This window comes from Lethenteron reissneri, chromosome 14 (assembly GCF_015708825.2).
Source record: "Lethenteron reissneri isolate LAM-NWPU_2019-01 chromosome 14, ASM1570882v1, whole genome shotgun sequence".
NCBI lineage: Eukaryota > Metazoa > Chordata > Hyperoartia > Petromyzontiformes > Petromyzontidae > Lethenteron > Lethenteron reissneri.
In genome coordinates this window covers 6,658,368-6,685,462 of record NC_083792.1, presented here as the reverse complement: position 1 = coordinate 6,685,462, position 27,095 = coordinate 6,658,368, and the positions used below count along the sequence as shown (strand labels likewise).

Sequence of the window (27,095 nt, the reverse complement as noted above, 5' to 3'; positions counted from 1 at the left end):
GCTTCAAAAGTCCGTTAAGGCTATACAGGGCATCTTTCTCTTTGCAATGACCCGAGTTGGATTCCTGGCCACGGCTTACATCAGCGGCCAGTGACATGTGAGCCGGTCCTTCCATGGGTTGTTGACTCGCTCTTAAATGGGTCCCTGGCACAGGGTGTTAAACATCATCACTGGGGTGACAAAGGCGGCTGGGCAGAGTACTCGCTACACGCATCGCCCTCTGGCACCAAGTCCGGGCTTAATAGGTGCTCGCAAACGGAATTTCCCCAGCAGTCTGTAGAGGACAAAGTGGGAGGGAGAATCATCTTTGTATCTGAGTGTGTGTGTGTCATGTACATGTGTGTGTGTGTCATGCATGACACATCTTTGTATCCGAGTGTGTGCTGTGGTGAGTGGTAGCGCGCTGCACAACGAACCTGACGACCCGAGTTCGATTCCCGCTCACTGCAACCAGTGACAATTATCTGAACCGGTCCTCAGTCCTCCCTCCACTAGGTCGACTCGGCCTCAAACGAGTACCTAGTTGTGGTGTGCAGACATCGCCACTCCGGGGAGACAAAGGCGGCCGGGCGTGGTGCTGGCTACCCACCCCCTCGTGTGCCGTGCCGGCCTACACCGGTGTTGTTCGTTATCAGCACTTGTCCCAAGAGTCTGTTAAGGCTACACGGGGGATCTTCGTCTTTGTTTCGTGTGCGGCCGTGTATCGAGTCGCAGCATCACTGCACTCCGGGTCTCGCATTCATAGCAGCAGCAGCAGCAGCATCACCTGCCCATCACCACCGCTACCAACCAGAGCGCGCGTGATGTTTTCCCCAGAGCCGTTTGTTGGTACCCGCTCTTACGGGGAGTCTGCGGGGGGGGGGGGGGGGTAGTGGTGAGCGGCCCCCTCGTGCGGAAGAGACACGGGGCGAGCATCGCCAACGAGCTTGCCACCCACCCACCCCCTCCTCAAGGTCGCGCCTGCTCGTCCTAAACGGTGCCGGCTGCCATTTGCTGGCGAAGCAATTTCACTTCCCATATTCTTTAAATCTCCATTAATAATTTTCTCACCCGCCCGTACGGAATACGCCATTTAGCTTACTTTAAGTGACGGCGGGGTGGGGGGGCTGAGAAGAGCTTTGACGATGGTCGTGCGTGAACGTTCGCGAGCAAAAAGAACTGCACCGCACCGATTAGGGCCACGCGCAGGCAAACGAGTTGGCGGGGAGGCGATTGTCGCTTCGACCAAAATTACTGCCTGTGGCGGCCGGCGCCGCCGCGCGACAATCTTCGCGGCGGCGATTCAAAGGCTCCGTGGGTCGGCGGGCGGAGCCGGAGGGGGCGGTGAGGGAGGGAGGCGCTGGGCGGCGTTCTGCGATTGCTAAGAACGTGCTGCTGGATGGGCGGCGGCGCGCGGTCTCCCCGCCCGCAGATATTTAGTCGCAGCAGTTGGGTTGATGAAACAGGTGGAGGGAGGGGGGGTGCGCGTGCGTGTTGCTCACATTAGGGCTGTAACGCACGCGCAGGAACCTGATTAATGTCCCTCGACTTTATGTCTGCCTCCCGAGGTTAAAATTTATATGCCGTGACATGGAGTGAAACGAGCCGCCCCAACCTTCCTTGGGAGGTCTTGTTGGGGGAGGGAGCGGCGGGGCTCGGCTGTTGCCCGGCTGGTGCCCGTCGAGAGTCGGCGGGCAGGCGAAGTAGGTCGGCTGGCCTGGACGCGGACGCGACCCCAGCTGGAACGTGCCAACGCCGCTGGCCACGTTGGCGGTGACCGCAGTGGCCGAAATTGGCGCGACAACCCCGGTGCGTCGAGCAGCGCGTTTCGTGAAGAAATGACAGACGCGGAGACCTGGTTTGTCATTGTTTTTTTTTACCATGGCTTCATATATACACACATCGAATGTCTAAAAAGAGCGGTGAGTTAAATGGTGGGGGTCATTTCTCCGGTAAGCCGCACGGCATGAAGGTGATGCGTCGGGACGTCCGTGGGGACGCAGCGTCTCCCGTCTCACGCCTGCCAGGGTGAACGTCCGGGGATGAGAGCAGCACAAGTGGGGCGGGGGGGGGGGGCAGCATCTTTCCGGCACCTGCTGCCGCGTTTGATTTCCTGTCGAATCGACAAGTTTTGCCACCGCAGGATTGGCGGGTGGGGGGGGGCCGCTCCGCGTGGCCCCCCGCAAGCAGGCTGCGAAAAATCCTCGGTGGCGGCAGCGGCGAGAAATCGGCGCTCCTGAACGCACCGTCAAGGCATTGTGGAAACCACGTCAAGAGCAGGGCCGTACGCGTGTGCGCCTACGATGGGCGGTACCGACAAGGGCAGGGAGAGGTGGCACAGACCGGATGGCACGAGCGACGTATAAAAGCTTCCAGCTGTCACAGAAAGCCGTCCCGTCGGCGTCGCAACCGAGTTCCACTCCGCTCGGAGAGAGCGGCCGCCGTTAAACGCGGCTCGCGGACGTCGGCGGACGCTCCTGTCAGGTTTGGCGACGGTGGCGATGGCGGCGATTGAGCGGAGGAGGGCAGTCGTGGGCCCCCCACCCCGTTCTAGCATCACTATAAGAAACAGCTGCAGAAAACCAATTAACGACAATAATTAGCGGTGCCGCGGAATTGCCGCTGCGACTTGATTGCCTGCAGAGCAAACGCGGGGCTCCGGGAGAGAGCGCGACGTCCAATCTCACTCCCGCCCCCCTCTCCGGTTTGTTTCCCGGATCGAGTCGAATCCGTGTCTCGGCAAGGCAGCGCTTGGCCACGGCGTTAACGAGTCCCTTTTGGAATTCCAACGCGGTTGTACTGTGTACAAAGTTGACAGTATAAAGAGAGAGAGAGAGAAAGGAGTCGCACCTTCCTTGCCCCAACGGAGTCTTGGGTTAATGTACACGTGGGTTGGAGTCTCGGCCGCCGGGCCTGGCGGAGCGGTGGCAGTGGCGGCGTTGAGGTATAGACTTCGTCGCGAGCGATCGCTGCGGTTGATTTTACCGCGCGTGCTGTGAAAGCCGTTTGACTTGATTTGCGGAGCCGCAACGGCCCGGTACGCGGGCGTGCGACTTTCACGGCAACCCGAGACGACCGCTCCCGTCCGGAAAGAAGTGGGGGGGGGGGGGGGGGCGTGGCACACAACCAGATCCTCAGTCGAGGCTTCTTGAAGCGAAGCGATTTATAAGCTGTCGTCCGCTTAATTGCTTTAGCACCGCCAAATCTGGTGGTGGTGTAGTGCGATATCGCAATATGGTTTACACAACACGCCCGGGATTGATTTTTGCCGTGTGGAGCAGTGAGGGGGGCGGCGGTGGGTGGGTCGAGGGGTGGCGGTTGGCTTGAGGGTCTCGCTTTGACATCCCCTCCACCACCGGGGTGAACGAGGGGAGGTCGGGGGGGGGAGGGAAAAGATTGTGTGGGGGAGGGGGGGGAGGGGCTACTACCGTGGGAGGTCGTTACTGCAGACGCCGGCCGGATAAACCAAAATAAATTTCTCCTCCGCCTTTAATGCTGCCTGCAGGGAGAGCGAGACGAGCGATAATGAATTGTCCAATTGAGAGAGAGAGAGATGATCTCCGAGCTGCATGCAGCACTGCAGGCAGAAGCTACACAGTGCTTTCCAGAATCCAATCCGAGCTGGAGAACATTGCCCTCCTGCTGGTCAGGTCCGCCTCCTCCAGGCCCATGAGCATGCCGTTGACGGACATGCTCCGTTTGGTCCATATGTGGCTGATGCGCTTGCTCTGGGCGCTGCAGTCCTGCAGCGTCGGGAAGCTCCCGGCGTCGAACGAGCGGCTGCGCTTGGCTCCCAGATCGGTTGACGATCTCTGGCCGCCGCCGCCGCAATCCGGCCCCGGCCACCCGTCGGGCGACAGGTGCGGCGGGTCCCGGTCGGACGCCCAGCGCACGGACGCCGAGCGTCGCGCCGGCAAGAAGGGCTGCGCCGCGGCCGCCATCGCCGCCCGCGAGCGCAGATGCTCGGCCGCCGCGAGCGCGCTCAGCAGCTGCTCGATGTCCGGTTTGACCTTGGCGCTCGCCTGCCGGGGCGCGCCATAGGGGCCCTCCCGCTGTTCCCGCCCACGGCTGAGGTTGGACAGCGACGACTCGGTGCTGCTCCTGCCCAGGTTGGGCCGCCGCTGCTCCTCCGCCTGCTGGAAGCCGGCTTCCCCGTTGCGGTTAAACCTCGCCTCGCCGCCGCCGACGACAACGTCCTCCGTGACGCCCGTCTGCGAGCGTCCGTTGGCGGCCGCGGTGGATTTGCACCCGCCGGCGTTGCCGTTGGCGGCGCAGGCCTTGTACCCGACGACCAGAACGACGGTGAAGACGAGCAGGCACGCGACGATGATGCCCCCGATGATGATGATCATGGTGCTGCCGAGGAGCTGCTCGGGGAAGAGCGGCCCGGCTTCGGCGGCCGTGGAGGAGCACCGCAGCGACTCGCCGTCCCAGCCGGCGCCCGTCTGGAAGGTGACGCAGCCCAGGAGGCGCGTGGCGGCCAGCGCGTCTCCACCGTCGTCGTAGATGGCCACGACGCACAGGTCGTAGTCGGTGGCCGGCGTCAGGCCGGAGATGGGGCACGCCGTGCTGGGGGCCGGCACCATCCTGGGGCCCCGCCGGGTCACAGGAGGGAGGGGTCAAAGGAGAGAGGTCGTTAATACCAATCGGAGTGAAAACGGCAGACCACGTGAACGCACCGCGGCTCGTCTCATGCAGCTGCTCGCCTCGGCCGTGCCGCCTATGCACCTAGGCCACGTGTCCTGCACCGTCCATCGGCTTCCGCAACGATAACGAGTCTCGAAATTTACTTTAGAGCGCCTTTGCTCGCGAGCAATGCGGCGTGACGTTCGTACTTGTTGCTTCGCCGCCATGGCGACGTGTTGCATCGTAGCTCACTATGGGGCGGGGTCATTTTGTGCTCGTTCCTGGAGCTGGTGAACGATGTTAGGGGGTCGTCAGAGTCGCTTGCGGCTGCCCGGCAAGAGAGATGTTGTGGGTCGCCTCGGCCTCGCATGAGAGCGGCGGGCGCTCGCAAAAAGGACCACGTTTAGGTTGTGGACGTTTAGCGTAATGGAGCGTTATCCCACGAGGCCATTGAGGGACATCATTATGCTGGGCCGCGAGGGCACGGGGAGGGAAATTGCATTAGGCGCACGGACGATTAACACATCAAAGACCAATTAACACGTTAACGCACGTTGATGCTGGCCCTGCTCGCTTGGAAATGGAGCGCTAATAATAACTGATTATGAGTCACACAAACGGGGCGTGCGTGCAATCACAAACATTCACGTGGATCTGCATTCCATTCACATTTCCCCAAGGTGGGGGGGGGGGGGGGGGGCGGTTGACATTTCTAACGGCCACTGCGTCGTGTCTAGATCTTCATTATTGCCTCACCCAGAAATCCCTGTTAATGCTCCAATTGTGATTCACATTCTTCAGACGGTAATTATTTCACCAATTCATTTTATTTTGGATGATCCCCTGTAATAATGTGTTCCCCTCGCGCTTGCCTGGGCGCGCACGTCGGGGATGAAATGGATTAAATGTCGGAATGTCTGACAAGTCACCCTGAAGTGGACACGCTATTGTTTTGTGCAATTTAACCGCCAGTGACTTTCGCCGTGCGTGCCGAGCGCTGCTTTTGTCTGCGTGGCGAGCTGCTGTTGCTGCTGCTGCTAATGGCGCTGCGACATGGCCCTGGGAGCAGGGGGGGGCGGAGTGAAAGTCACCCTCGGTTGCCAGCGGCGGCGGCGGGGACACCGCACGTGAATAATTTGCACGGCCGATTGTGCGGCCTCGCGAACGCTGGCGGGTCTCGTCGACGCTGGGCGCCTCGCTTCCCGTAGACCGCCAAAAAAGCACCCGCGCTTCGACGCTTCCCCCGCCGCGCTTCCTCGCCATCGCCGGCAGAACAAAACGTTTGCGCGTTCGAGCCGCCCCCGTCAACCGCCGCCGCTAACGGAGCCGCGGATGGAGCAGGCTCTGCTCCGCGGGGCGCAAAGGAAGCCGTAACTAAAACCCGATTATAAACGCCATCATTTGTTGCCATCGATCGGAAAGTGCATTAGCGGGAGACCTCAGGAGCCGCTCTGAGGCCGTGGTGGTCAATCTTGCAGCGGGTCCTCGGTCCTGCAAACTGTCGCTAAATTAAATAAAGCCGTTTGGCATCGGCCGTAAGTGGGTTTTTTTTCTTCTTCGCACTTTACGCTGTGCCTTGCCCAGTGCTCTGTGTTTGAAGCTGTCTGCTGCTGCATTCTCACTCCGAACAGCATTTATGTTTTAGGAAGAGAAATCAAGATTGCGGAAAATGGACTTTTTCCGCGGTGCAAGTATTATTTTTCGGAGGTTTATTATTTTTTTTATGCGTGGACGTGGACAACTGTTTCATCTTTATTGAAGTGTGCGTGGGGTTTGGCTTTTTTAATTCCCATGCTCATTAAAGCTCGTCACAATTCGATGGCGAATGAACTCTGGGTCAACGCCGTTGCGGGAAGGTGTCTCCTGCAGCTTTGACGGACGGCGCGTGGAGTCGGGAAGCATGTCGTCGTCGTCGGCTAATAATCACGCGCGGGCGCGCCGTGACGGCTTCACGCGGGACCTCCCGCCAGAGTGGGATTACGTGCTAATTAACGAGGCTCTCTCTCTCTCTGCTAGAAGGAACGGCCGAGGCTATGTGCCGTCGGCAGGTCGTCTCGAGCGAGGTGAGCACAGAATGGATTCATTCTCACCGCCGAAAATGTGACAAAGCCCCTTCTTGTGAGACGTCTGATGGAAAGGAAGTAAGGAAGGCGGCACATATGGGGGGGGGGGGGGGTGGGGGGACGTGCAAGAGTGTCGCAGCTGGAGATGAGATGGAGATGGGAGAATGGCGGGGAAACGGATCGGTTGTTGGGGACCGCGCGAGCAGTTGGACGGAGCTGTCAGTGAGAGATATGGTAAAAGGTTGAAATCATCAGTTGTGCGAGGGTTGATGTCCTTGACACGAGCTGTGACGCTTGATAGAGAGATGGGGGCGAGAGTGGGTGCGTGGTGGCGGAGTGGTACCCTGGCAGTTCGACTTTTTGGTGGGAAAAGAAGCGGCTGGTGGTAGTGGGGATTTCCCGGCGGCACCTGTGCCCCAGGATTGTGGATTATCGTCGTTATTGAGTGAGTAGGTGTTGGGTTGTTACCTGGGCTAAGTGGTGGTGGGTGTTCGCATTGTGAGTGGTCACGTGATGACCGTTGATCACACGGTTGATATGTTGCCGCATCGTGGTCGGTGGTTGCACGGACACGAGAATGCGTCGGAGACCAGAATTGGGTAGCAAGTAAAGGCCATCTCTGAAGTAAAAGGGCATCGTTAAACAAAGCAAATGTTTAGAAAGTTTCGAATGTTCGTCTTTGTTTTTGGGCCGACACAACGGCGCGTGAAGGTGACCTTTACCGTCGAAGTCATTTTTCGGGGTTTTTTTCTCCAATAAAAGTGAGCGCAGTGCTTTATCAAAATAAACTCGCTTGGGAGAAAGAAAAACAACACTGGCATCAGAGATAACGGTTTCTCATCGTTGCGGTTTTAAAGAGCCATGCCTCCGAGTTTTGCCCGCTCGAGAACTCGGCCAAAAAAAAAACCTCGCCACTGTGGTGGCTCGCGCTGCCTCGTCTAGCAGGAACGTCGGGTCAAGATGCCGCCCCACAATTACTGGCTGGCGCCACTGCTCGTGGAAAGGCCTCCACTAGAACCAGAGAGGGTATCTTGGCCTACTCTTTTAAGAAGTGATCATACCTACACTTCTCTCCCCCTCCCCAACCGCACGTGTGATCCCACTGATAACCGTGGTGTACCCATTTATATCACTGGGAGAACGGAGACGGGCGTTTATTAAGACGCTTGCCCCGTCGTGCCGGGAGATGTGCATTGGACGAATGTGCGAGGCGGTGGCTCTTCTCTGGAGAAGTGGGCAGCTGGAGCGTCTATTCCGTGATTTCTATCAAATAATGAAAGAAGAGAGGGGGGTGGTCTGTGTTCTCGCCAAAAAAAGTATACGGTAACCTTTAAGTTCGGCGGCCTATGAGGCCTTCCGGTGAAAGTTGTCTCTGCAGCAAACGCTTGACCAGTTTTGTCTCCTCTGTGGCTCATCGGTGTCACGTGGCCGGTTAAACACATTCTATAAAAACAAGCGCACCCTGAACACCGGCGCGGCCTGTTCAGCTGTGCGGCACAGCAAGATGGTACAATGTAAGCCTGCGAGCTCCTGGCAGATTGTGGTGGGTAGTAAGGAAGCAGGCAAGGGTCAGTTTCATATCCCATAATTAAATAATGGAGGTCGATCAACCAGAGCGTATTAGGGTCCAATGTTTGTCTAATCAGAATCACGCTGGACCGGTTTTGGTCCCATGGGGTATGTGGTCACATGGGTTAAGCCTTCACCTACAAATGAAGCCAACCTCGTAGCGTTTGTCCTACAGGCCACACCCAACTGAGTAAGTGGAGCTCGCTCTTGAAAACCATTGATCTAGAAGCCCTCCTTGTGGCTCGAGGACCTGAATGTTACGTGTTAGTATCTACCAATGAAATGGACCCACGTCTTCATACTTATAATGGAAGCTTCATTTTTTTCTTAAGTAGGTGGCACGTGACCAGTAGCCACCGCCGCAGCGAGAGGGACATTTTCCCGGTCGCTGGCCGGCAGATCGCAGTAGGCGGCGTGTGACGAGTCGCCAGGGCCGTAGCGAGCGGCGTGCTGGGTGTGGCGTGCCGGCTGAGCGAAGCCGGGGCGCCGCGCGGCACTTGCCTGTAGGTGAGCGAGCCCTCCGCCGTGCTGTTGTACTGCACCTGGTAGATGCGCACGCCCCGCAGGCCGCGGCTCGGGGCCCACTTCACGAGCACCGACGTGGACTTCACATCCGTCGCCTCCACCTTCCACTGCCGTCCCTTGCCGTCGCTCGCGTTGATCCCGGGGGCCGCCGCCGCCGCGTGCCCGTTGTGCGCCGCCATGTCCGAGGGCCCCGGGGGGTCGCCGGCGCCCGATGAGGGGGCGCCGCCGCCGCCGCGCAGCCTGCCCGCCGTCCCGTTGACGACGCGCGGCAGGTGCACGACGTCGAGCCGCACGTTGGTGGTCGTCTCCCCGGCCGCGTTGGACGCGATGCACGTGAAGGTGCCGTCGTCGCGCACGGTGGCCACCAGCACCTCGAGCGTGCCGTTGGCGTAGAAGGCGGAGCGCGATGAGTTGTGCACCAGGCGGCCGTCGGGGGCCAGCCAGTGGACGCCGGGCTCGGGGTCGCCCACCGCCTTGCAGCGCAGCACGGCGCGCTGGCCCTCCACCACGCGCAGGTGCGGCGAGTGGCGCGTGATGACCGGCGCCTCGCACAGGAACTCCTCCTCGCCCACCGCCCAGAAGGAGCGGCCCGCCAGGTGGGCGGGCGTGGCGCACGTCTCCAGCTGGTCCTGCCGGCGCTGCCGCCGCAGCCACAGCACCTCGCAGTTGCAGTGCAGGGGGTTGCCGGCCAGGCTGAAGGCGAGCGGGCCGCCCGCCGCGGCCGCGGCGCCGGCGCGCAGGAAGAGCGCGTCCGGCGCGAGCGTGCGCAGGCGGTTGGAGGTGAGGTCGAGCCGCGACAGCTTGTGCAGCTGCAGTGAAGGCGCCGGGCAGCACGCGGTCCAGCAGGTTGTGGTCGAGCCCCAGGAAGTGCAGGCTGCTCATGCGCTGCACGGCCTCCCAGGGCAGTGTCTCGAGGTTGTTGTAGGACAGGTCGAGGTCCTCCAGCGTGGTGATGAAGTCCTCGAAGGTCTCGTTGGCGATGTGGCTCAGCTGGTTGGAGCTGACGGTGAGGAGGCGCAGAGTGGTGAGGCCGCGCAGCGTCACGTTGCACAGCCGCGTCAGCCGGTTCCCGTCCAGGTAGAGGGAGCGCAGCGCCCGCAAGTCCGCAAAGGCGCCGGCCACCACCTCGCCGAGCGTGTTGCGCGACAGCGTCAGGTCTACGAGGTTGCTCATGTTGGCCAGGTCCTGGCGGCGCAGGCGCGTGATGAAGTTGTCTGCCAGGCGCAGCTCCACGGTGCGCCGGTCCACGGTGGCCGGCACGGAGAGCAGCCCCTTCTTGGCGCACAGCGTGGCCATGGAGGGCGACAGATTCTGGCACACGCAGCGGCGTGGGCAGAGGGGCAGCACCAGGGGCAGCCACGACAGCAGGATGACGAGGTAGAGCACTAGCGGCAGCAGAGGGGCCATGGCTCTGGGCAGCCGGGTGCCGAGGAGACCTGCGGGCAATGGGCAGAGGTCATTGTTTGCGATCCCGATCCGGGTGCCCTTTGACCCCTTCGTAGGGACGCGACTTTGAGCTTTGCTCGTGTGAGCGTCAAATGAAGGTGACACATTTCCCTTTTTTGTGATTCTTAGCTCTGGCCTCCTGCCAGGTTCACTGCTTTCCCCCAGCCTGCTATTGTGGATTTATACTTTTATCACAGTTGATCTTATTAATTAAAAAAAATCATAGTAATGTACAAACGACAACATATCTCTTATTTATTTACTTTATTTCGTGATCTGAATTGTAAAGCAGCTGCGGGGGGGGGGGTGCATGGGCGGGAGGGGTGAAATGGAGAGCGAATGTTTGTTCGCGTGCGTTGGAGCCCTTTGTAGGTGGCGGTGCAAGCAAAATTAAACTGCGGCGCTTCCCCCTGGGAAAGAAGCGCCGCTTCTGCCGCAGGAGCAAAGGCAAGCGGCGTTCTTTAACCACGGGCCGCCTTGTGTGTGCGCGTGTGTGCACAGCATTGTAATCCACCGCGCTGCCATGCCAGATAAATTAATTGCAAACAAAGCAGCGTTTGCCCGCAAATTATTCTTCGCCAGGCAGCCGAGGTGGGATCGTCGCCCAGTGGGGTCCTGCGCTGCCATCACATTGGCCGCGAGGTGCTGGAATTAAGGTCGCGTACGCACGTAGCCCGGGCTCTCTGCTCAGCGGTTGGGACTGGGTTAAGTGGCCCCTGTTTATTAACATTGATTACAGCGAAATGAAGAGCAAATAGGAGAGGCTCTGGCGATGAGATTTGCGGCACCTGCTCACAAGGTTTTTTCCTAAATCGGTTGCCGGGCATCAATCCATCTTAATTCGCTCTTCCTCCTCCCCCTCACCACCGCACCTGTAGCTCCTCCGTGGTGGAAAGCGCGACCACGCTAGCGGAACCTACACTGGTCGGTGCGGAACGTGCGAAGGGGAACGCGTTAATCCGTCTTGATTAGGCCGCTCCGTGAGCAGGACAAAGCGCGGCACTAACGCGGGGAGGCACTGCCCCATCCGTCCGCCCAACGTGTGCCCCTGCAAGGTGAAATATGTTCGGGTGGCAATGCATCGTGGGACAAAACTGTAGCGTGATACCTTGCGCATCCTTCATCGGTGTGCGCGTAGAAGCTCATGTTTACAAGTTGGCTCGCTCGCTCGCTCTCTCTTGCGTGCGTGCATCAGGATGAGTAGACTATATATTGGGGAAATGGCTTCGGTTGATGTGGAGTGGCCAGCTTCAATGCCTCTGTTGAATTTTCAGAATTCACAGTGGTTCACTACTGTGTGGTTTCACATAGAGACCCATGGACATACATACAGACTCACATAGAGACCCACAGACCCACATACAGACTCATAGACTCACATGCAGACCCAGACTCACATAGAGACCCATAGACTCACATAGAGACCCATAGACCTACATAAAATTTCAGAGTTCTCAGCGGTTGAATGCTGTGTGGTTAATGGTCTGGTCGGCATTTATCGTAATAGCGCACCGCAGCTCTCTCTGTAATTGCACTGCGAACGTCGCTTAGGACAGGGCTGCCGTGAAGACACGCGGGGTCCAGTCACGGGTGGACCCGTGTTTGTGAGCGGAGAAGTTAAATCGCGCAGGTTATTTGGTGGAACTGGCGATCGGGTGCTTTGTTCGGGACATTGGCATTAATAGTCGCAGCAATGCCAACCAGCCTGGAAATTGGGGGGGGGGGGGGCCTTAAAATGTTTTTAATTGCGGTTCAAATTGGCCTCGGCTCTTGCCACCTGTTGTTGACATCTGCGTTTCCCGACTGCGGGTAGCCTAGGAGGGAGACGGCCGGCTGCCGTCGGCAAATGCCGACTGTGCCCCGGGCAAGCGGCGGTGTGGGGGGGGGGTAGCGTTTGGCGAGCATGCGTTTTGCCTCTCCGTGGTCGTGCAAGCAGAGCAAACGCGGCAGGGGTGTGGGGGGAGGGGGGGGGGGCTGCCAGATCGAGATAAACTGGAGAGGGGGAAAGAGAACTGCAGCAAAATTGGGGGAAAAAGTTGCCGTGAAGCGGCAAACGTGGAATACTCGCGAGGAATTTAATATCTGCGCTCAACTGGAAATGGAAAATTGGAAATCAAAGTATGCTTAAATTATATCTGTAGGTGAGCTGGTGATGCACATGTACTCTGCTGCGGTGGTGTGTGTGTGTGCATGAATCTGTCATGGAGGGTTTGATAGATTGCATTATTTACAGTATATATAGTACTAATTTAAATGCTCTACATACCAAGTAGATAGCGTTCTTAAACATTGCCAAGGGTCCGCATACGCAAATTAACATTGGGCAGCTGTCCTCTCCATTGGATGTCTTGAGTGAGCGGTGCAAATTCCACGTGCCTATGGCAGGGATTGGTCTCGGTAGAGACCAAGCGCACGCACGAATATATTTGCCACGTTAGAGTTGGGCAGTTTCTGTGATGAGCGATGTGAGAGCTAAACTCAATAAATGTTGCCACCTTGTGATCACGCACAATATTCCAGAAACCCAATATTGTTTACGCAATATCAAGACTGAGATATCAAGTGAAATATTTACAGAGTCATAATATTGACTCTCTCTGATTAACGTCCCGCCGTCCGCCTACCGCCGCCGCATGCCCTCCTGGCCTGTGTGCACGCTCGCGTCTGCGTGCATGCGTGCGTGCGTGTGCGAGTGAGTGCGTGCGTGTGTGCGAGTGAGTGAGTGAGTGCGTGCGTGTGCGAGTGAGTGCGTGCGTGCGAGTGCGTGCGTGAGTGAATGATCGAGTGCGTGCGTGCGCGAGTGAGTGAGCGAGTGCGTGCGTGCGCGAGTGAGTGAGCGAGTGCGTGTGCGAGTGAGTGCGTGCGTGTGCGAGTGCGTGCGTGTGAGTGCGTGCGTGCAAGTGAGTGAGTGCGTGCGTGCGTGCAAGTGAGTGAGTGCGTGCGTGCATGTGCGAGTGAGTGCGTGCGTGTGTGAGTGAGTGCGTGCGTGCGTGCGTGCAAGTGAGTGAGTGAGTGCGTGCGTGTGCGAGTGCGTGCGTGTGCGAGTGAGTGCGTGCGTGTGCGAGTGAGTGTGCGTGCGTGCAAGTGAGTGAGTGAGTGAGTGCGTGCGAGTGAGTGAGTGCGTGCGTGTGCGAGTGAGTGCGTGTGCAAGTGAGTGCGTGCGTGTGCAAGTGAGTGCGTGCGTGTGCGAGTGAGTGCGTGCGTGTGCGAGTGTGTGAGTGAGTGCGGGCGAATGAGTGAGTGCGTGCGTGAGTGAGTGAGCAAGTGCGTGCGTGTGCGAGTGAGTGAGCGAGTGCGTGCATGTGCGAGTGAGTGAGCGAGTGCGTGCGTGTGCGAGTGCGTGCGCGAGTGAGTGCGTGCGTGTGCGAGTGAGTGCGTGCGTGTGCGAGTGTGTGAGTGAGTGCGTGCGAATGAGTGAGTGCGTGCGTGAGTGAGTGAGCAAGTGCGTGCGTGTGCGAGTGAGTGAGCGAGTGCGTGCATGTGCGAGTGAGTGAGCGAGTGCGTGCGTGTGCGAGTGAGTGCGTGCGTGTGCGAGTGTGTGAGTGCGTGCGAATGAGTGAGTGCGTGGAATGAGTGAGTGCGTGCGTGAGTGAGTGAGCAAGTGCGTGCGTGTGCGAGTGAATGAGTGAGTGCGAGTGCGTGCGAGTGAGTGAGTGCGTGCGAGTGTGTGCGAGTGCGTGCGAGTGCGTCCGTGCGAGTGAGTGCGTGCATGTGTGTGCGAGTGAGTGAGTGCACGCGTGTGTGTGTGTAGTGGTTAGCGCGCTGCGCTCCTAACTCGGCGACCCGAATTCAATTCCCGCTCCTGGCCAACTTTGCAAATGATTATCTGAACCGGTTCTGAGGCCTTTCCCGAGGTCGAATCGGCCTCAAATGAGTACCTGGTGCCATGTGTAAATATCGCTTGTGTGGAGACAAAGGCGGCCGGGCGTGGTGTTCGCCACCCTCACGTGTGCCGTGCTGACCTTCAGAGGTGCTCGCTAACAGCACTTGCTGCACGGGGGATCTTCGTGTGTGTGTAATTGCATGTGTCAGTGTGTGTGGTCAGGGTCTGGCAAAACAACCCCCTACCTCTTTGTGGTGCTGGACGGGAAACACTGTCGTGGGCAGTGTTGTGGGGGGAGGGCCAATTCCGATTGGCCTTTTCCCGTCATGGCGTTTGTGACCACCACAGTGGCCAAAAGGGGGCTCTGAACGGGTGCGAGGGGCTGGTAACCCCTCCACCTTGAATTAATTACCGCTAAACCACGATGGAAAAATTAAATGAATTAGCTTGTGCTGGAGGCCCCGGGGGGGACAGGCGTCTATGACGTCTCCTGGCCAAACCTCATTTGGCGGAGCCAGGAGACTGAATCCTTACCCTCGGGGCTCCTCCAGAAACAACAAAAAACCACTACGTGTGGCCACGTGGAATGCTGGAACGCTCACTGCGGAGAAGAGGCTGTCACTCCTCTGTCGGGAGCTGGACCGATACCGCCTGGATCATTGTGGTATTCAGGAGGTTCGGTGGACCAGCTCTGGCTCCTGACACCATGAGGGGTGGACAGTCCTTTACTCGGGGAAGGAGACTGACAAACAACAGGGAGTGGCTCTTCTGATCAAAATAATGAAGAGGGCGTGGGAGCGTGGCAGTGAGGTGTGGGAAGCTGTAAGCCCCCCTGGCTACATTGGGCTCGCCTTCCCATCAACCAGAGGCGAGGAGTGGTGGTCGTGGTTACTTATGCCCCCACTGAAGACAAACATCCGTGGAGGGATGCAGGCAAGGCCGATGAGTCAGATGCCTTCTATGACCTCCTAGGTGCTAGCTAAAGTGGCCTCTCGGGATAGAGTAATCTTGTTGGGTGACTTCAATGCCCGAGTTGGTCATGATGCTGGCACCTGGTCTGGAGTGATTGGAAGGCATGGGCCAGATCAGCTCAATAACAACGGCAGGAGGCTGCATAATTTTTGTGCAGCCCATGGGCTTGTAATTACCAACACGCTGTTCCGGCATCGGCGCATCCACACAACATCATGGATGCATGCCGGGTCCTAGCAAGAACATCTGCTGGACGACATAGTGATGGAACAGCGGATGCGGGCCCATATCCTTGACACCAGGACCGACCGTGGAGCTGATCTGCCCACTGACCATCGACTTGTCATCTGTAAGATGCGCCTGCCATTCTTCCACTCCAGTGGTGGGTGTACACCCAGGACCACCAGGCATCCTTCCAGGATTGGAAGCATGCCCTGGTGGTCCCCCTCTTTAAGACTGTAATAACTACAGGGGCATCTCACTCCTCAGTGTGCCGGGAAAGGTCCTGGCAAGGATTATTCAACATCGCCTTGCTAGGCACGCTGAGGAGAGGCTTGCGGAGCCCCAGTGCGGTTTCAGGAAAGGGCGGTCCTGCACAGATGCCATATTTTCTGTCCGTCTGCTACAGCAGAGGTATAGGGAATTCCAACAAGACCTACATCTCTGCTTTATTGACCTGGTCAGAGCCCCCTTTTGACCACTGTGGTCAAGGCCTATGATACAATCAGTAGGCTTGGGCTATGGGTTGTTCTTCATTCTTTCGGAGTCCCTGACCCTCTGCTCACGATCATTAAGGACCTTTATGATGGTGAGCGGGCCCGGGTAAAACTACGTGGCCGGGAGTCGGAGCCATTCCCTGTACACCTTGGGGTGCGACAGGGATGTCCTCTGGCTCCCACATTATTTAACATCTATTTCGACCACGTAGTTCGTGAAGCAACTCATTAGCTATACCGGAGGAATTTCCATCTGGTACAGATACAATGGGAGGCTGATCGATGCCCGGGTGCGGTCAAGGGATGGCTCCTTATTGCTCAACCATGTTATGTATGCCGATGATCTGGTAATTGCTGCTCATTCAGAGGAGGAGTTGGAGGCGCTGCTGCTGAACCTGGAGCTTGCCACTGAGAGGTGGGGCCTTACCATCAGCCCCACCATAACTAAACACCTGCCTGGGTATTTTGTACCATCAGATACTCCACCCCCACAACTCCCAATTGGTGATAGGGCAGTTGTGGAGAGAGTGGAGAGTTTCCCATACCTGGGCAGTGTGCTCATGACCGGCTCCGGTTTAACAGCAGAGGTCTCACTCCGAATCAGCATAACGCTGTGTGGAAGCATGAAAATTCAGGTCATCTCGGCCATGGTCATTCCCTCCCTTCTCTAAGCTTGTGAAACGTGGACCCCCGTAATGGAACATCTTCGCCGGTTATAAATATTTAGGCTGGCCTGCCTACGATCCATCCTGGGTTTAACCAGGCTGGATTGTGTGAGGAGCTCACAAGTCCTTGAAAGATCTGGACAAAGTCCCATCGGTGAGCTCCTTCGGCAGGCAAGGCTGCGTTGTCTGGGCCATGTAGCCCGCATGCCCAGCCACTGCATGGCTAAACAGCTTTTGTTTGGCCGGATTGAGGGGGCGAAACGGGCGCGGCACGGATTAGAGAGGAGATGGAGTGATGTGGTACAGGAGGATGTGGAGCTGAGTGGACTTGCCGATGACTGGTACCAGCGGTGTCAAGATCGGCCTGTGGAGGAGGCTCGTGAAGGACGCTACTGGGCAGTTGGAGGCAGTCGCCCTCCATCAACAATGGAGGATGGAGGAGCAACGCTCACAACAACGAGCGGAACGCCGGGTTGCTAAAGCACAGCAAGTTGGCACATTAGGGGGTAAAGGTGGTGCATCAGCTAGTCGTCTCAGCCAGTCGACCTGTGGCATCTGGGTTTGCCTCGTGACCTGCCAGCGGGCGTTCGACACTTCACGCACATAGCCTGGCACAAGCGTCGTGGTGACGTCACCGCCACTTAGTGGCGGTTGTTGTTGTGGTCAGGGTGTGTGAGCGGTACTGTTGCGGTTAGCGCACTGTGCTACGAACCTTGCAATCAGAGTTTCGATTCCCGATCACGGCCACCACTAGTGATGATTCATTTAACTAGTCCAGGCCTTCGCTAGGCCGCCTCAAATGAGTACCTGGTGCGGTGTGTAAAAACATCGCCACTCGGGAGACAAAGGCGGTCGGGCGTGGTGCTGGCCACCCACCCCTCATGTACCATTTCGGCCTTCATAGGCGCTACTTGATAACAGCACTTGTCCCGACAGACTGTTAAGGCTATACGGGGAATCTTTGCCTTTGTTTTCTTTGAGTGCGTGGTCAGTGAGGATGTTGCAGGTGCACGAGGTGCCGCAGGAGGTCACGTGCGCCTAGGCACCCGTGATGAGACGAAGCACCGCTATCCGTGGCGTTCCGTGCCCTTGTTCACAAGGAGGGTGCTGTGGGTTGGGGAGGGGGGGCGGGGGAGGCGATGGAAAAAGCTGTCCCGTGCCGGCGACGCTGTTTACGACCGCGTGCGAACACGGGCTGCCCTCCGGAGTGAGTCTCTGATGCGTGAATTTGGCAGCGGACGCGTCTCCGCAGAGAGGGAGAGGGCAGCAACAACAACAAAAAACCCCCCGCGCTAAATGTGAAAATGCTTTGAATGCAATAAGGTTATCGGAGAGATTTAAGGTTGCGATTAATGGAAGTTATAAATTTAGAGAGATTGCCTCTGACAGGGAAGGTGTCTGTAGGAAATGAATTCTGCAGAGATGAGCTGTGAGGGATGTGAGCGGTTGCTGCCGGAGAGAACGAGGATTCGGGAGGGGGGAGGTGAGGGGGAGGAGGGGGAAAGGGGGGTGGTAGCTCTGGGTCGGCCGAGCGGAAGGGTCGGTGCGATCGCAGTTCCCGCGGCTTGGCCTCCCGCCGGCGAAACGCGGCACGATCGCGGCGGCGCTTAACGAGACAAAGCGAGCGCCGGAGAGCGGCTCGCCTGTGTGTCTCGCGTGCAGAAAATAAAATAATTGTCCGGAATCGCTCCTAACGCCGGGCGCTCCGCCGTTGAACCGAGCCGCCGGGGTCAAGGGAAAGCGGCGCGCGGCGCTGAAGGGGGAGGCGGTTTGAATGAAGAGCGGCGGCGGTTGGGAGCCGCGTTGTCCGGGTAGGGGGGGTGGGTAGGTGGGTGGGGGGCCGGGGGGAGGGGAGGGGCGCAATGTCCGGGTAGAGGGGGGTGGGGGGCCGGGGGGAGGGGCGCGTTGTCCGGGTAGAGGGCGGAGGGAGGCCGGGGGGGAGGCCGGGGGGGAGGGGAGGGGCGCGTTGTCGAGGTAGGGGGGGGGGGTAGGGGGGGTGGGGGGCCGGGGGGGAGGGGGGGCGCATTGACGAGGTAGGGCGGGGTGGGGGTAGAGGGGGGTGGGGGGCCGGGGGGAGGGGCGGGTTGTCCGGGTAGAGGGCGGAGGGAGGCCGGGGGGGAGGCCGGGGGGGAGGGGAGGGGCGCGTTGTCGAGGTAGGGGGGGGGGGGTAGGGGGGGGTGGGGGGCCGGGGGGGAGGGGGGCGCATTGACGAGGTAGGGGGGGTGGGGGGCCGGGGGGGGTGGGGGGCCGGGGGGGAGGGGCGCGTTGTCAGGTGGGTGGGGGGTAGGGGGGTAGGGGGGGTCGGGGGGCGTTGTTGGGGTAGGGGGGTGGGGGGCCGGCGCAGCTTTCATCTGTCACGGTCCTTTCATTTCAAGGTGGGTGCAGGTGGCATGCTTTGTGTGATTTACATGGATTTCTGCCTTTGTTTGATTAGCGGCGTTGGTCACAGCCGTCGCGAGCAAGCCCGAGGGGATGGGGGGTGGGGGGCGAAACGCGTGAGGCTGACAAGGGCGCAGAGAACGGCTTTCTCCTCCCGCTCCACCGGTGGAAACTCCCGAGGCCCCCAGAGGGCCCACGCTCAGGGTGCTCAGGTGTAGTAAGGGACACGGTCAACGTGAGACATTCAGTGCGACGCCTTCCTTCCCTGCTCGTGCCCACATCTCCTCGACACACGAGTTCAAAATCATCTCCACCACCCACGCACCTCCTCTAATCGGATCCCTTATGCCATCGTCTCGTCTGCCATCCGCCCACCGCCAGATCTACTCTGCCCACGTTGAATCCACCACCGTCTCCTCTGCCCACCAGTTCACTCGCATCTCCCAAACCCTCGTTTCCTCTTCCCTCGCGTCCAATACTCTGCCCTCCATCCCACGCCTCCTTCACCTTTATCTCGTCCGTCCTCATCCCGTCAACCCTCGTCTCCGGCAACCTCATCTCCTGCTCTCCCGAGAGCTCCACTTTTGTCCTCCGTGATTCCCGGCCTGCCGCTGGGGAAGTTGAGAGGCCGAGACATCCGTGCCGCATCTCGGCCAATCCCCTCGTATCGACGGGGGATAATCCGGCTCGGGGCCTCCTCGGGAGGGGCCGGGGATGCGGCTGGGATTAGACACTAAGAGGTGGGAGGAGGGAGGCGGAGGTGGCCTTGGGAGAGGATTCGTAAATGTGCCAGGAGCACGCAACGGAATTGCCGCAAACAACGTCCGCAGCAACAAATAAACGTGATTAGATTAACGAGTTTGATAAATGTTCATGGCTGCCGTCGTCGAAAGCCGCGTGATGGCGGTGTCGGTCATCCCCTAGGTCAGCTCAATCCCAAGGCTGGCACCCGGAGCTGCGACGCAGTCACCGCCAGGACCCAAAGGGGTGGCCGGGCGTGGTGCCGACTGGGCGTGGTGCCGGCCGCGCCACTCAATCTCCTCTGCCAGTCGCGCCGGCCTTCGTAGGCGCTCGCCTACGGCACTTGGCTGTCCCCGGGGCGGCCGTGCTGGTAACGGGGCCAGGGTCCCCAGGCGGCGAGCGGCACGAGTGGCGCCGCCTCCCTCTAGGTGGCGCTGCGGTGCCACCGTGCGCCGCTTGCCCAACTCCACGACTCCGCGGCCACCGACGATTGATTTTCTGTCAATATTTGGCCGGAGCGATAACGCGCTGCCTGAACAGAGCCACCCTCACGCAGCCACCACCGCGTTTGAGCCAGGAGCAGGGAGAGCGTGGGGGCAGGGAGAGCGTGGGAGACGGGAGAGCGTGGGAGACGGGAGAGCGTGGGAGACGGGAGAGCGTGGGAGACGGGAGAGCGTGGGAGACGGGAGAGCGTGGGAGCAGGGAGAGCGTGGGAGGGGGGAGAGCGTGGAGGGGGGAGAGCGTGGGAGCAGAGAGAGCGTGGGAGCAGGGAGAGCGTGGGAGGGGGGAGAGCGTGGGAGATGGGAGAGCGTGGGAGAGCGGGAGAGCGTGGGAGCAGAGAGAGCGGGGAGAGCGTGGGAGGGGGGGGGAGGGGAGAGGTGGGAGGGGGGGGGGAGAGGTGGGAGGGGGGAGAGTGGGGTGGGGGAGCGAGGGAGGGAGCGTGGGAGGGGGGAGAGCGGGAGGGGGGAGAGTGTGGGAGGGGGGAGAGCGAGGGAGCAGGGAGAGCGTGGGAGGGGGGGGGGGAGAGTGTGGGAGCAGGGAGAGTGTGGGAGCAGGGGAGAGCGTGGGAGACGGGGAGAGCGTGGGAGGGGGGAGAGTGTGGGAGGGGGGAGAGTGTGGGAGCAGGGAGAGTGTGGGAGGGGGGAGAGTGTGTAGGGGGGAGAGTGGTGGGAGGGGGAAGTGTGGGAGGGGGGGGAGAGTGTGGGGGCAGGGAGAGGTGGGATGGGGGGGGGGGGGGGGGGGAGAGTGTGGGAGGGGGGAGAGTGTGGGAGGGGGGAGAGTGTGGGAGGGGGAGGGTGTGGGGGCAGGGAGAGTGTGGGAGGGGGGAGAGTGTGGGGGGGGAGGAGAGTGTGGGAGGGGGGAGAGTGTGGGAGGGGGGAGAGTGTGGGGCAGGGAGAGGTGGGAGGGGGGGAGGGGAGTCAGGTAGGTGTGGGAGGGGGGAGAGTGTGGGGGGCAAGGGAGATGTGTGGAGGGGGGAGAGCGTGGGAGACGGTGAGGGAGAGCGTGGAGCAGGGAGAGCGTGGAGGGGGGAGGAGCGTGGGAGGGAGGGTGAGAGTGTGGGAAGGAGGGAGAGTGTGGTAGCAGGGAGAGTGTGGGAGTGGGGAGAGGTGGGAGGGGGGAGAGTGTGGGACGGAGGGAGAGTGTGGGAGCAGGCGAGAGCGTGGGAGACGGGAGAGCGTGGGAGCAGGGAGAGCGTGGGAGCAGGGAGAGCGTGGGAGGGGGGAGAGCGTGGGAGGGGGGAGAGTGTGGGAGGGGGGGAGAGTGTGGGAGCAGGGAGAGCGTGGGAGACGGGAGAGCGTGGGAGCAGGGAGAGCGTGGGAGACGGTGAGAGCGTGGGAGCAGGGAGAGCGTGGGAGCAGGGAGAGCGTGGGAGAGGGGAGAGCGTGGGAGGGGGTGAGAGCGTGGGAGCAGGGAGAGAGCGTGGGAGGGGGGAGAGCGTGGGAGGGGGGAGAGCGTGGGAGGGGGGAGAGCGTGGGAGGGGGGAGAGTGTGGGAGCAGGGAGAGCGTGGGAGGGGGGGAGAGCGTGGGAGGGGGGGAGAGCGTGGGAGGGGGGAGAGTGTGGGAGGGGGGAGAGCGAGGGAGCAGGGAGAGCGTGGGAGGGGGGAGAGCGTGGGAGGGGGGAGAGCGTGGGAGGGGGGAGAGTGTGGGAGCGGGGAGAGCGTGGAGGGGGGAGAGCGTGGGAGGGGGGATGAGCGTGGGAGGGGGGAGAGTGTGGGAGGGGGGAGAGCGAGGGAGCAGGGAGAGCGTGGGAGGGGGGGAGATGGTGGGAGGGGGGAGAGCGAGGAGCAGGGAGAGCGTGGGCGGGGGGAGAGTGTGGAGGGGGGAGAGCGTGGGAGGGGGGAGAGCGTGGGAGGGGGGGAGAAGCGTGGGAGGGGGGGAGAGAGTGTGGGAGGGGGGAGGAGAGTGTGGGAGCAGGGAGAGTGTGGGGGGGGGAGAGTGTGGGAGGGGGGGGAGAGCGAGGGAGGGGGGGAGAGCGAGGGAGCGGGGAGGAGTGTGGGAGGGGGGAGCGCGAGGGAGGGGGGAGAGCGTGGGAGCAGGGAGAGTGTGGGGGGGGGAGGAGAGTGTGGGAGGGGGGAGAGCGTGGGAGGGGGGAGAGCGATGGGAGCGGGGAGAGCGTGGAGACGGGAGGAGCGTGGGAGCAGGGAGAGCGTGGGAGCAGGAGAGCGTGGGAGGGGGGGAGAGTGTGGGAGGGGGGAGAGCAAGGGAGCAGGGAGAGCGTGGGAGCAGGGAGAGCGTGGGAGCAGGGAGAGCGAGGGAGCAGGGGAGAGCGTGGGAGGGGGGAGAGTGTGGGAGGGGGGAGAGCGTGGGAGGGGGGAGAGCGTGGGAAAAGGGGGGGAGCGTGGGAAAGGGGGAGAGTGTGGGAGCAGGGAGAGCGTGGGAGGGGCGGGGAGCGTGGGAGGGGGGGGGGCGTGGGAGAGGGGGGAGCGTGGGAGAGGGGAGAGCGTGGGAGGGGGGGGCAGCGTGGGAGGGGGGAGAGCGTGGGAAAGGGGGGAGCGTGGGAGAGGGGAGAGCGTGGGAGGGGCGGGGAGCGTGGGAGGGGGGGGGGGGGAGCGTGGGAGAGGGGGGAGCGTGGGAGAGGGGGGAGCGTGGGAGGGGGGAGAGCGTGGGAGGGGGGGAGAGCGTGGGAAAGGGGGGAGCGTGGGAGAGGGGGAGAGCGTGGGAGGGGGGGGGAGCGTGGGAGAGGGGGGAGCGTGGGAGAGGGGAGAGCGTGGGAGGGGGGGCAGCGTGGGAGGGGAGAGAGCGTGGGAGGGGGGGAGCGTGGGAGGGGAGAGAGCGTGGGAGGGGGGGGAGCGTGGGAGAGGGGGAGAGCGTGGGAGGGGGGGGAGCGTGGGAGAGGGGAGAGCGTGGGAGGGGGGGAGCGTGGGAGGGGAGAGAGCGTGGGAGGGGGAAGAGCGTGGGAGGGGAGAGAGCGTGGGAGGGGGGGAGCGTGGGAGAGGGGAGAGCGTGGGAGGGGGGGGGGGCGTGGGAGGGGAGAGAGCGTGGGAGGGGGGGAGCGTGGGAGGGGGGGGCGAAGGAGAGGGGGGAGCGTGGGAGAGGGGGGAGCGTGGGAGAGGGGAGAGCGTGGGAGGGGGGAGAGCGTGGGAGGGGGGGGAGAGCGTGGGAAAGGGGGGAGCGTGGGAGAGGGGAGAGCGTGGGAGGGGGGGGAGCGTGGGAGAGGGGGGAGCGTGGGAGAGGGGAGAGCGTGGGAGGGGGGGCAGCGTGGGAGGGGAGAGAGCGTGGGAGGGGGGGAGCGTGGGAGAGGGGAGAGCGTGGGAGGGGGAAGAGCGTGGGAAAGGGGGGAGCGTGGGAGAGGGGAGAGCGTGGGAGGGGGGGGAGCGTGGGAGAGGGGGGAGCGTGGGAGAGGGGAGAGCGTGGGAGGGGGGGCAGCGTGGGAGGGGAGAGAGCGTGGGAGGGGGGGAGCGTGGGAGAGGGGAGAGCGTGGGAGGGGGAAGAGCGTGGGAGGGGGGGGGGGCGTGGGAGGGGGGAGAGCGTGGGAGGGGGGGGAGCGTGGGAGGGGGGAGAGCGTGGGAGAGGGGGGAGAGCGTGGGAGAGGGGGGAGAGTGGCACCCGCCATCACTCCCTCAGCCCTTCTTCCCACCCGTTCTCAGACCTTCGTCTCCCACGAAGCTTCAGGTTGTAATGGACCTGGTCGCTGCCTCCGGGCACACCCAGGGGGCCACCTGGGCGTCAAAGCCCCCCCCCCCAGCACCCCTGGGAGTGCGCGCACGCCGCTTGGTGCGAGGCGGCCGTGGCCGCGGCTTTGACGGCCGCGAACGGTAATTTGACTAACGAAGTGAGCATCGAGGGTGCGAGCGCAGGCCCGTGGCCGTGCGATTAGCCCGCGAGTAACGGGGCGCTCGGAGGGAGGGGGGGGGGCGCACGCCGGTCCGGTCATCGTCGCGGCGTCCGCTCGGGGCGAGCGTTGTGCAGGAGCGGTGCACGTAGTCGAATGAGTGACGGCGCGGACGCCACCCTTGGGCCCTTCTCCTACGCGGATGAGTCCGGCGGGGGAGTCTGGTGGGAGAGTCGGTTTCCTGGCACCCCCTTCGCCACCGTTCGAGTCGACGGGGGGCTTTGCCCCTCCTCGCTGCCCCCCCCCCCCTACAATCCCTCACGCTCGGCGTCGCGGGTCGTGTCGGCCACGGTCACGGACGACCCCCAGCCTCCCCGGCGCTGCAACGACTGCGCATTTATTCTGGACGAACAGCTCCAGTTTTTTTTATTTTGGCAGCGTGTCGTGCCGGTCGCGCCGTGCCACCGTGCGGCCCCCTCACCCCCCCCCTCACCCCCCCCCCCCCCCACGAAGTTTCTTCGGCTCCTCCGTTGAGCTCCGTAACACGACCGGTAGCCCTTTGAAGCGCTGCGTTAAAAAAAACAAGCTACGGCTGCCCGAGCCTCCGCTTGTCTGCCGAGCCTCCGCTTGTCTGCGAGGGAGTTTCGGCGCTGATTTAACGAACGCGGACAAAGGAGTCTGGCTCAGTGGAGCGTGCGTGGGGGGTCTGCCGACGGGCGCTTTGTCACCGTGTCACCCCAAGCGCTCCTCGCCCCCCCCCCCAAGCCTCATTACCTTCCTCATTATCCAGTCATCAGCGGGCATTGGGCGGAAACAGGGCTTGGCGGTCCGTAATGGAGTTATCAAATAGTAACAAATGCACTTGAAGCGCATCTCATGAGCAGCAATTCATTGAAAGCCCCCTGTCCTCATTAAAGCCACGATTTATACATATTCACCGCGCTGAAATGATCAAGCACCCGCGAATTAACATTTGTCTGACATTCGGCAGCCATCGTTATGTATTTACTCATCTGACAACATTTTTTCCCCAAATGACACCGCTTAGTGTTTACCCCAAATGCCATTTCTATTCGTCAGCGCGTTCACCCCGCGTCTCCCTTAGAAAAGAGGCTCATCGTCTCATCGTCTCGGTGGTTTCCCGCCTGACTTTAGACAACCCGACGGTGTCTCGACGTGAAATCGTTATTGCGCCGCCACCGCCGCCACGATGGTTACAGCGAGCGCCGCGTTTTCCTGGCGGAAGGAGCGAAAAGAGTTTTCACGAAAATCCCAGGGGAGCTTCGGTCCAAATGGAGCGACTGAAGGGGGTGGGGGGGGGGGTGGGCACCCGGCGAGTGAGGAGCACGGAGACGCGGTACCGTCGCCGCATTTGGTGCTCACTCGCCGTTGGAGCTCCGCGCAGGCGCACGCTCGTGTGGCGGGCGCACGCTCGTGTGGCGGGTGCAAGCTCGCAGTAACGGGCAAACCCCTTCGTAGTAATGGGCGTACGCTCCCGGGACGGACGTACGCTCGCAGTAACTGAGATTAACAGACGCAGGCGACGGATGCTGGATACGGATTGCGGCCCGCGCGACCTGTGTGACCCCGCGCGGACGTGCTCCGTCGAACGGCGCCGCACGCTGCTTTACAAGCGCCGCTGAACTCGCCGATCCCGCGCGTCGGCGCTGTTCAATCTTAATAATTAATCTGTCGCTTGATTTTTTTGTTCTCGCAATGACACTTTCATTTAGGCGACGGCGCGCGCCGTTGTTATGCCGTGCGCGCGACGGATTAGGACACCTGCGTCTAATCCGTGACTCCCAGCAGGGCTTGGCAGACTCGGTGAGGTGGCCAATCCTTTTTACTGAGATAAATGAGACGTAAGTCTCCTGCCTTCGGTAAACACGTGTGCGGCCGTGTGTGCCGTTCCCCCAGCAACACGCGCGCGACAGCGTCCAAGTCGACGTTTTTATTTTTTACTGCGCTCTGCCAGTGGCAGATGGATCGCAAACACAGACGTTGGCAAAGAACATGGAACAAAAAAAACGAAAAGTGTGCAAATAAGCATGACGAGATGTGTGCTGGAAATTACATTGAGAGAGAGTGGAAGGGGGCAGCTGTTTGAGTGAAATGATGAAAAAAATACACGATTCCGAATGCTTGCAAAAGTGAGTGGTGGTAGGCTGGACACATCGCGAGTCGGGATGATGGTGTAGAATAATGACGGAGTGGCAGCCAAGGAGGGAATGCGCCAGAGAGGACGTTTCATCGAGGAGATGGAGCGACGAAATCAACTCGTGTGCAGGTGCTAAGCGGGATTATTGCATCGGAGGACCGTGAGACAGGGCAATAGCTTGGTGAAGTATTAATGCAGCAGTGGGTTGATTACGGTTGATGACGATGAAGAACAACAGGCAACAAAAAGAAGAGGGTTGATGAAGCGAGCGGCGAGCGTGACCCGGTTCGACCGTGCGGCGAGCGTGCGGAGCGGGGGGCAGGCGCGCGGTGCTGGTTACCTGCGCTCGAGTCGCTCTGTTCACGCGGGGCACGGAGAAGGCACCGAGGATGCGTTGACGGTGCCTCCCGCCTGCTCCCTGTACGCGCGATGCGCGTTCACGTGCAGCGCGGTGCCCCCGGCGCTGCGCTCGTGCGCGCTCTCTCGCGCGCTCTCTCGCAGGGACGCGCTGTGGCGCCGGCAAGGGGACACCGAAGCCACCGCTCCTCGAATCCACCGGTGGCCGGGCACGGATGAACCCGCATTCCGCGATCGTTCCTTTTGCGTGTGTGTTTTTTTGTTGCTTCGCCCTTGATTCACTTCTCCCTCTGTCGCTCGGCGGCGGCGGCGGCGGGGCAGCGAAGCGTCCGAGCGCGCAACGGGTCGGGCGAGCGGCCGGCCGTGATCGCGAGCGGCGCTCTCTTCTCCAAAAGTGGTCGCACAGCGGAGGAGGAGAAGGAGGGAGACTCCGTGCGTGCGCGGCGGACGGCGCGCATTGCCGGCGTGCGCGCGCCGAGCTCCCGCGCGCTCCCAGCGTCTCGGCAAATGAACGCTCGCCCCGCCCTCCCGTCCGCGCTGGGGCTGTGAGCGAGGTGGGGGTGGTGTGGGTGGTGGGGCTGGGATGCGTTGGGGCGGTTTGCACGGGGGCTTGATCCTACGCTCTCCACTCTAGAGACCGTGACTTTCAGTAATGGGATTACTGGCTCTGGATCTTGTGGCAAATTAGCGTCGTTCTGCAGCACTTTCTCATTTCTTAAAACATTTTTTTGCAAATACCAGCGCCGCCGGGAGCCGTGGCAAGTCCATGGGGATCGTCGATGTCAATGGATGGCGCGGGGCCG

At 61.2% G+C, this 27,095-nt stretch overlaps 1 protein-coding gene across 1 annotated transcript; it reads right to left on the bottom strand.

Annotated features, from left to right (window-relative positions):
• Window positions 1–1,721: 1,721 nt before the first annotated feature.
• Window positions 1,722–26,781, bottom strand: LOC133342279 (leucine-rich repeat and fibronectin type-III domain-containing protein 4-like). The gene is given in 4 exon segments (XM_061551342.1): window positions 1,722–4,566; window positions 8,739–9,574; window positions 9,576–10,198; window positions 26,276–26,781. Coding segments are annotated over 3 exon segments (2,427 nt in total). The 5' UTR covers window positions 10,170–10,198; window positions 26,276–26,781; the 3' UTR covers window positions 1,722–3,569.
• Between the last annotated feature and the right edge of the window lie 314 nt (window positions 26,782–27,095).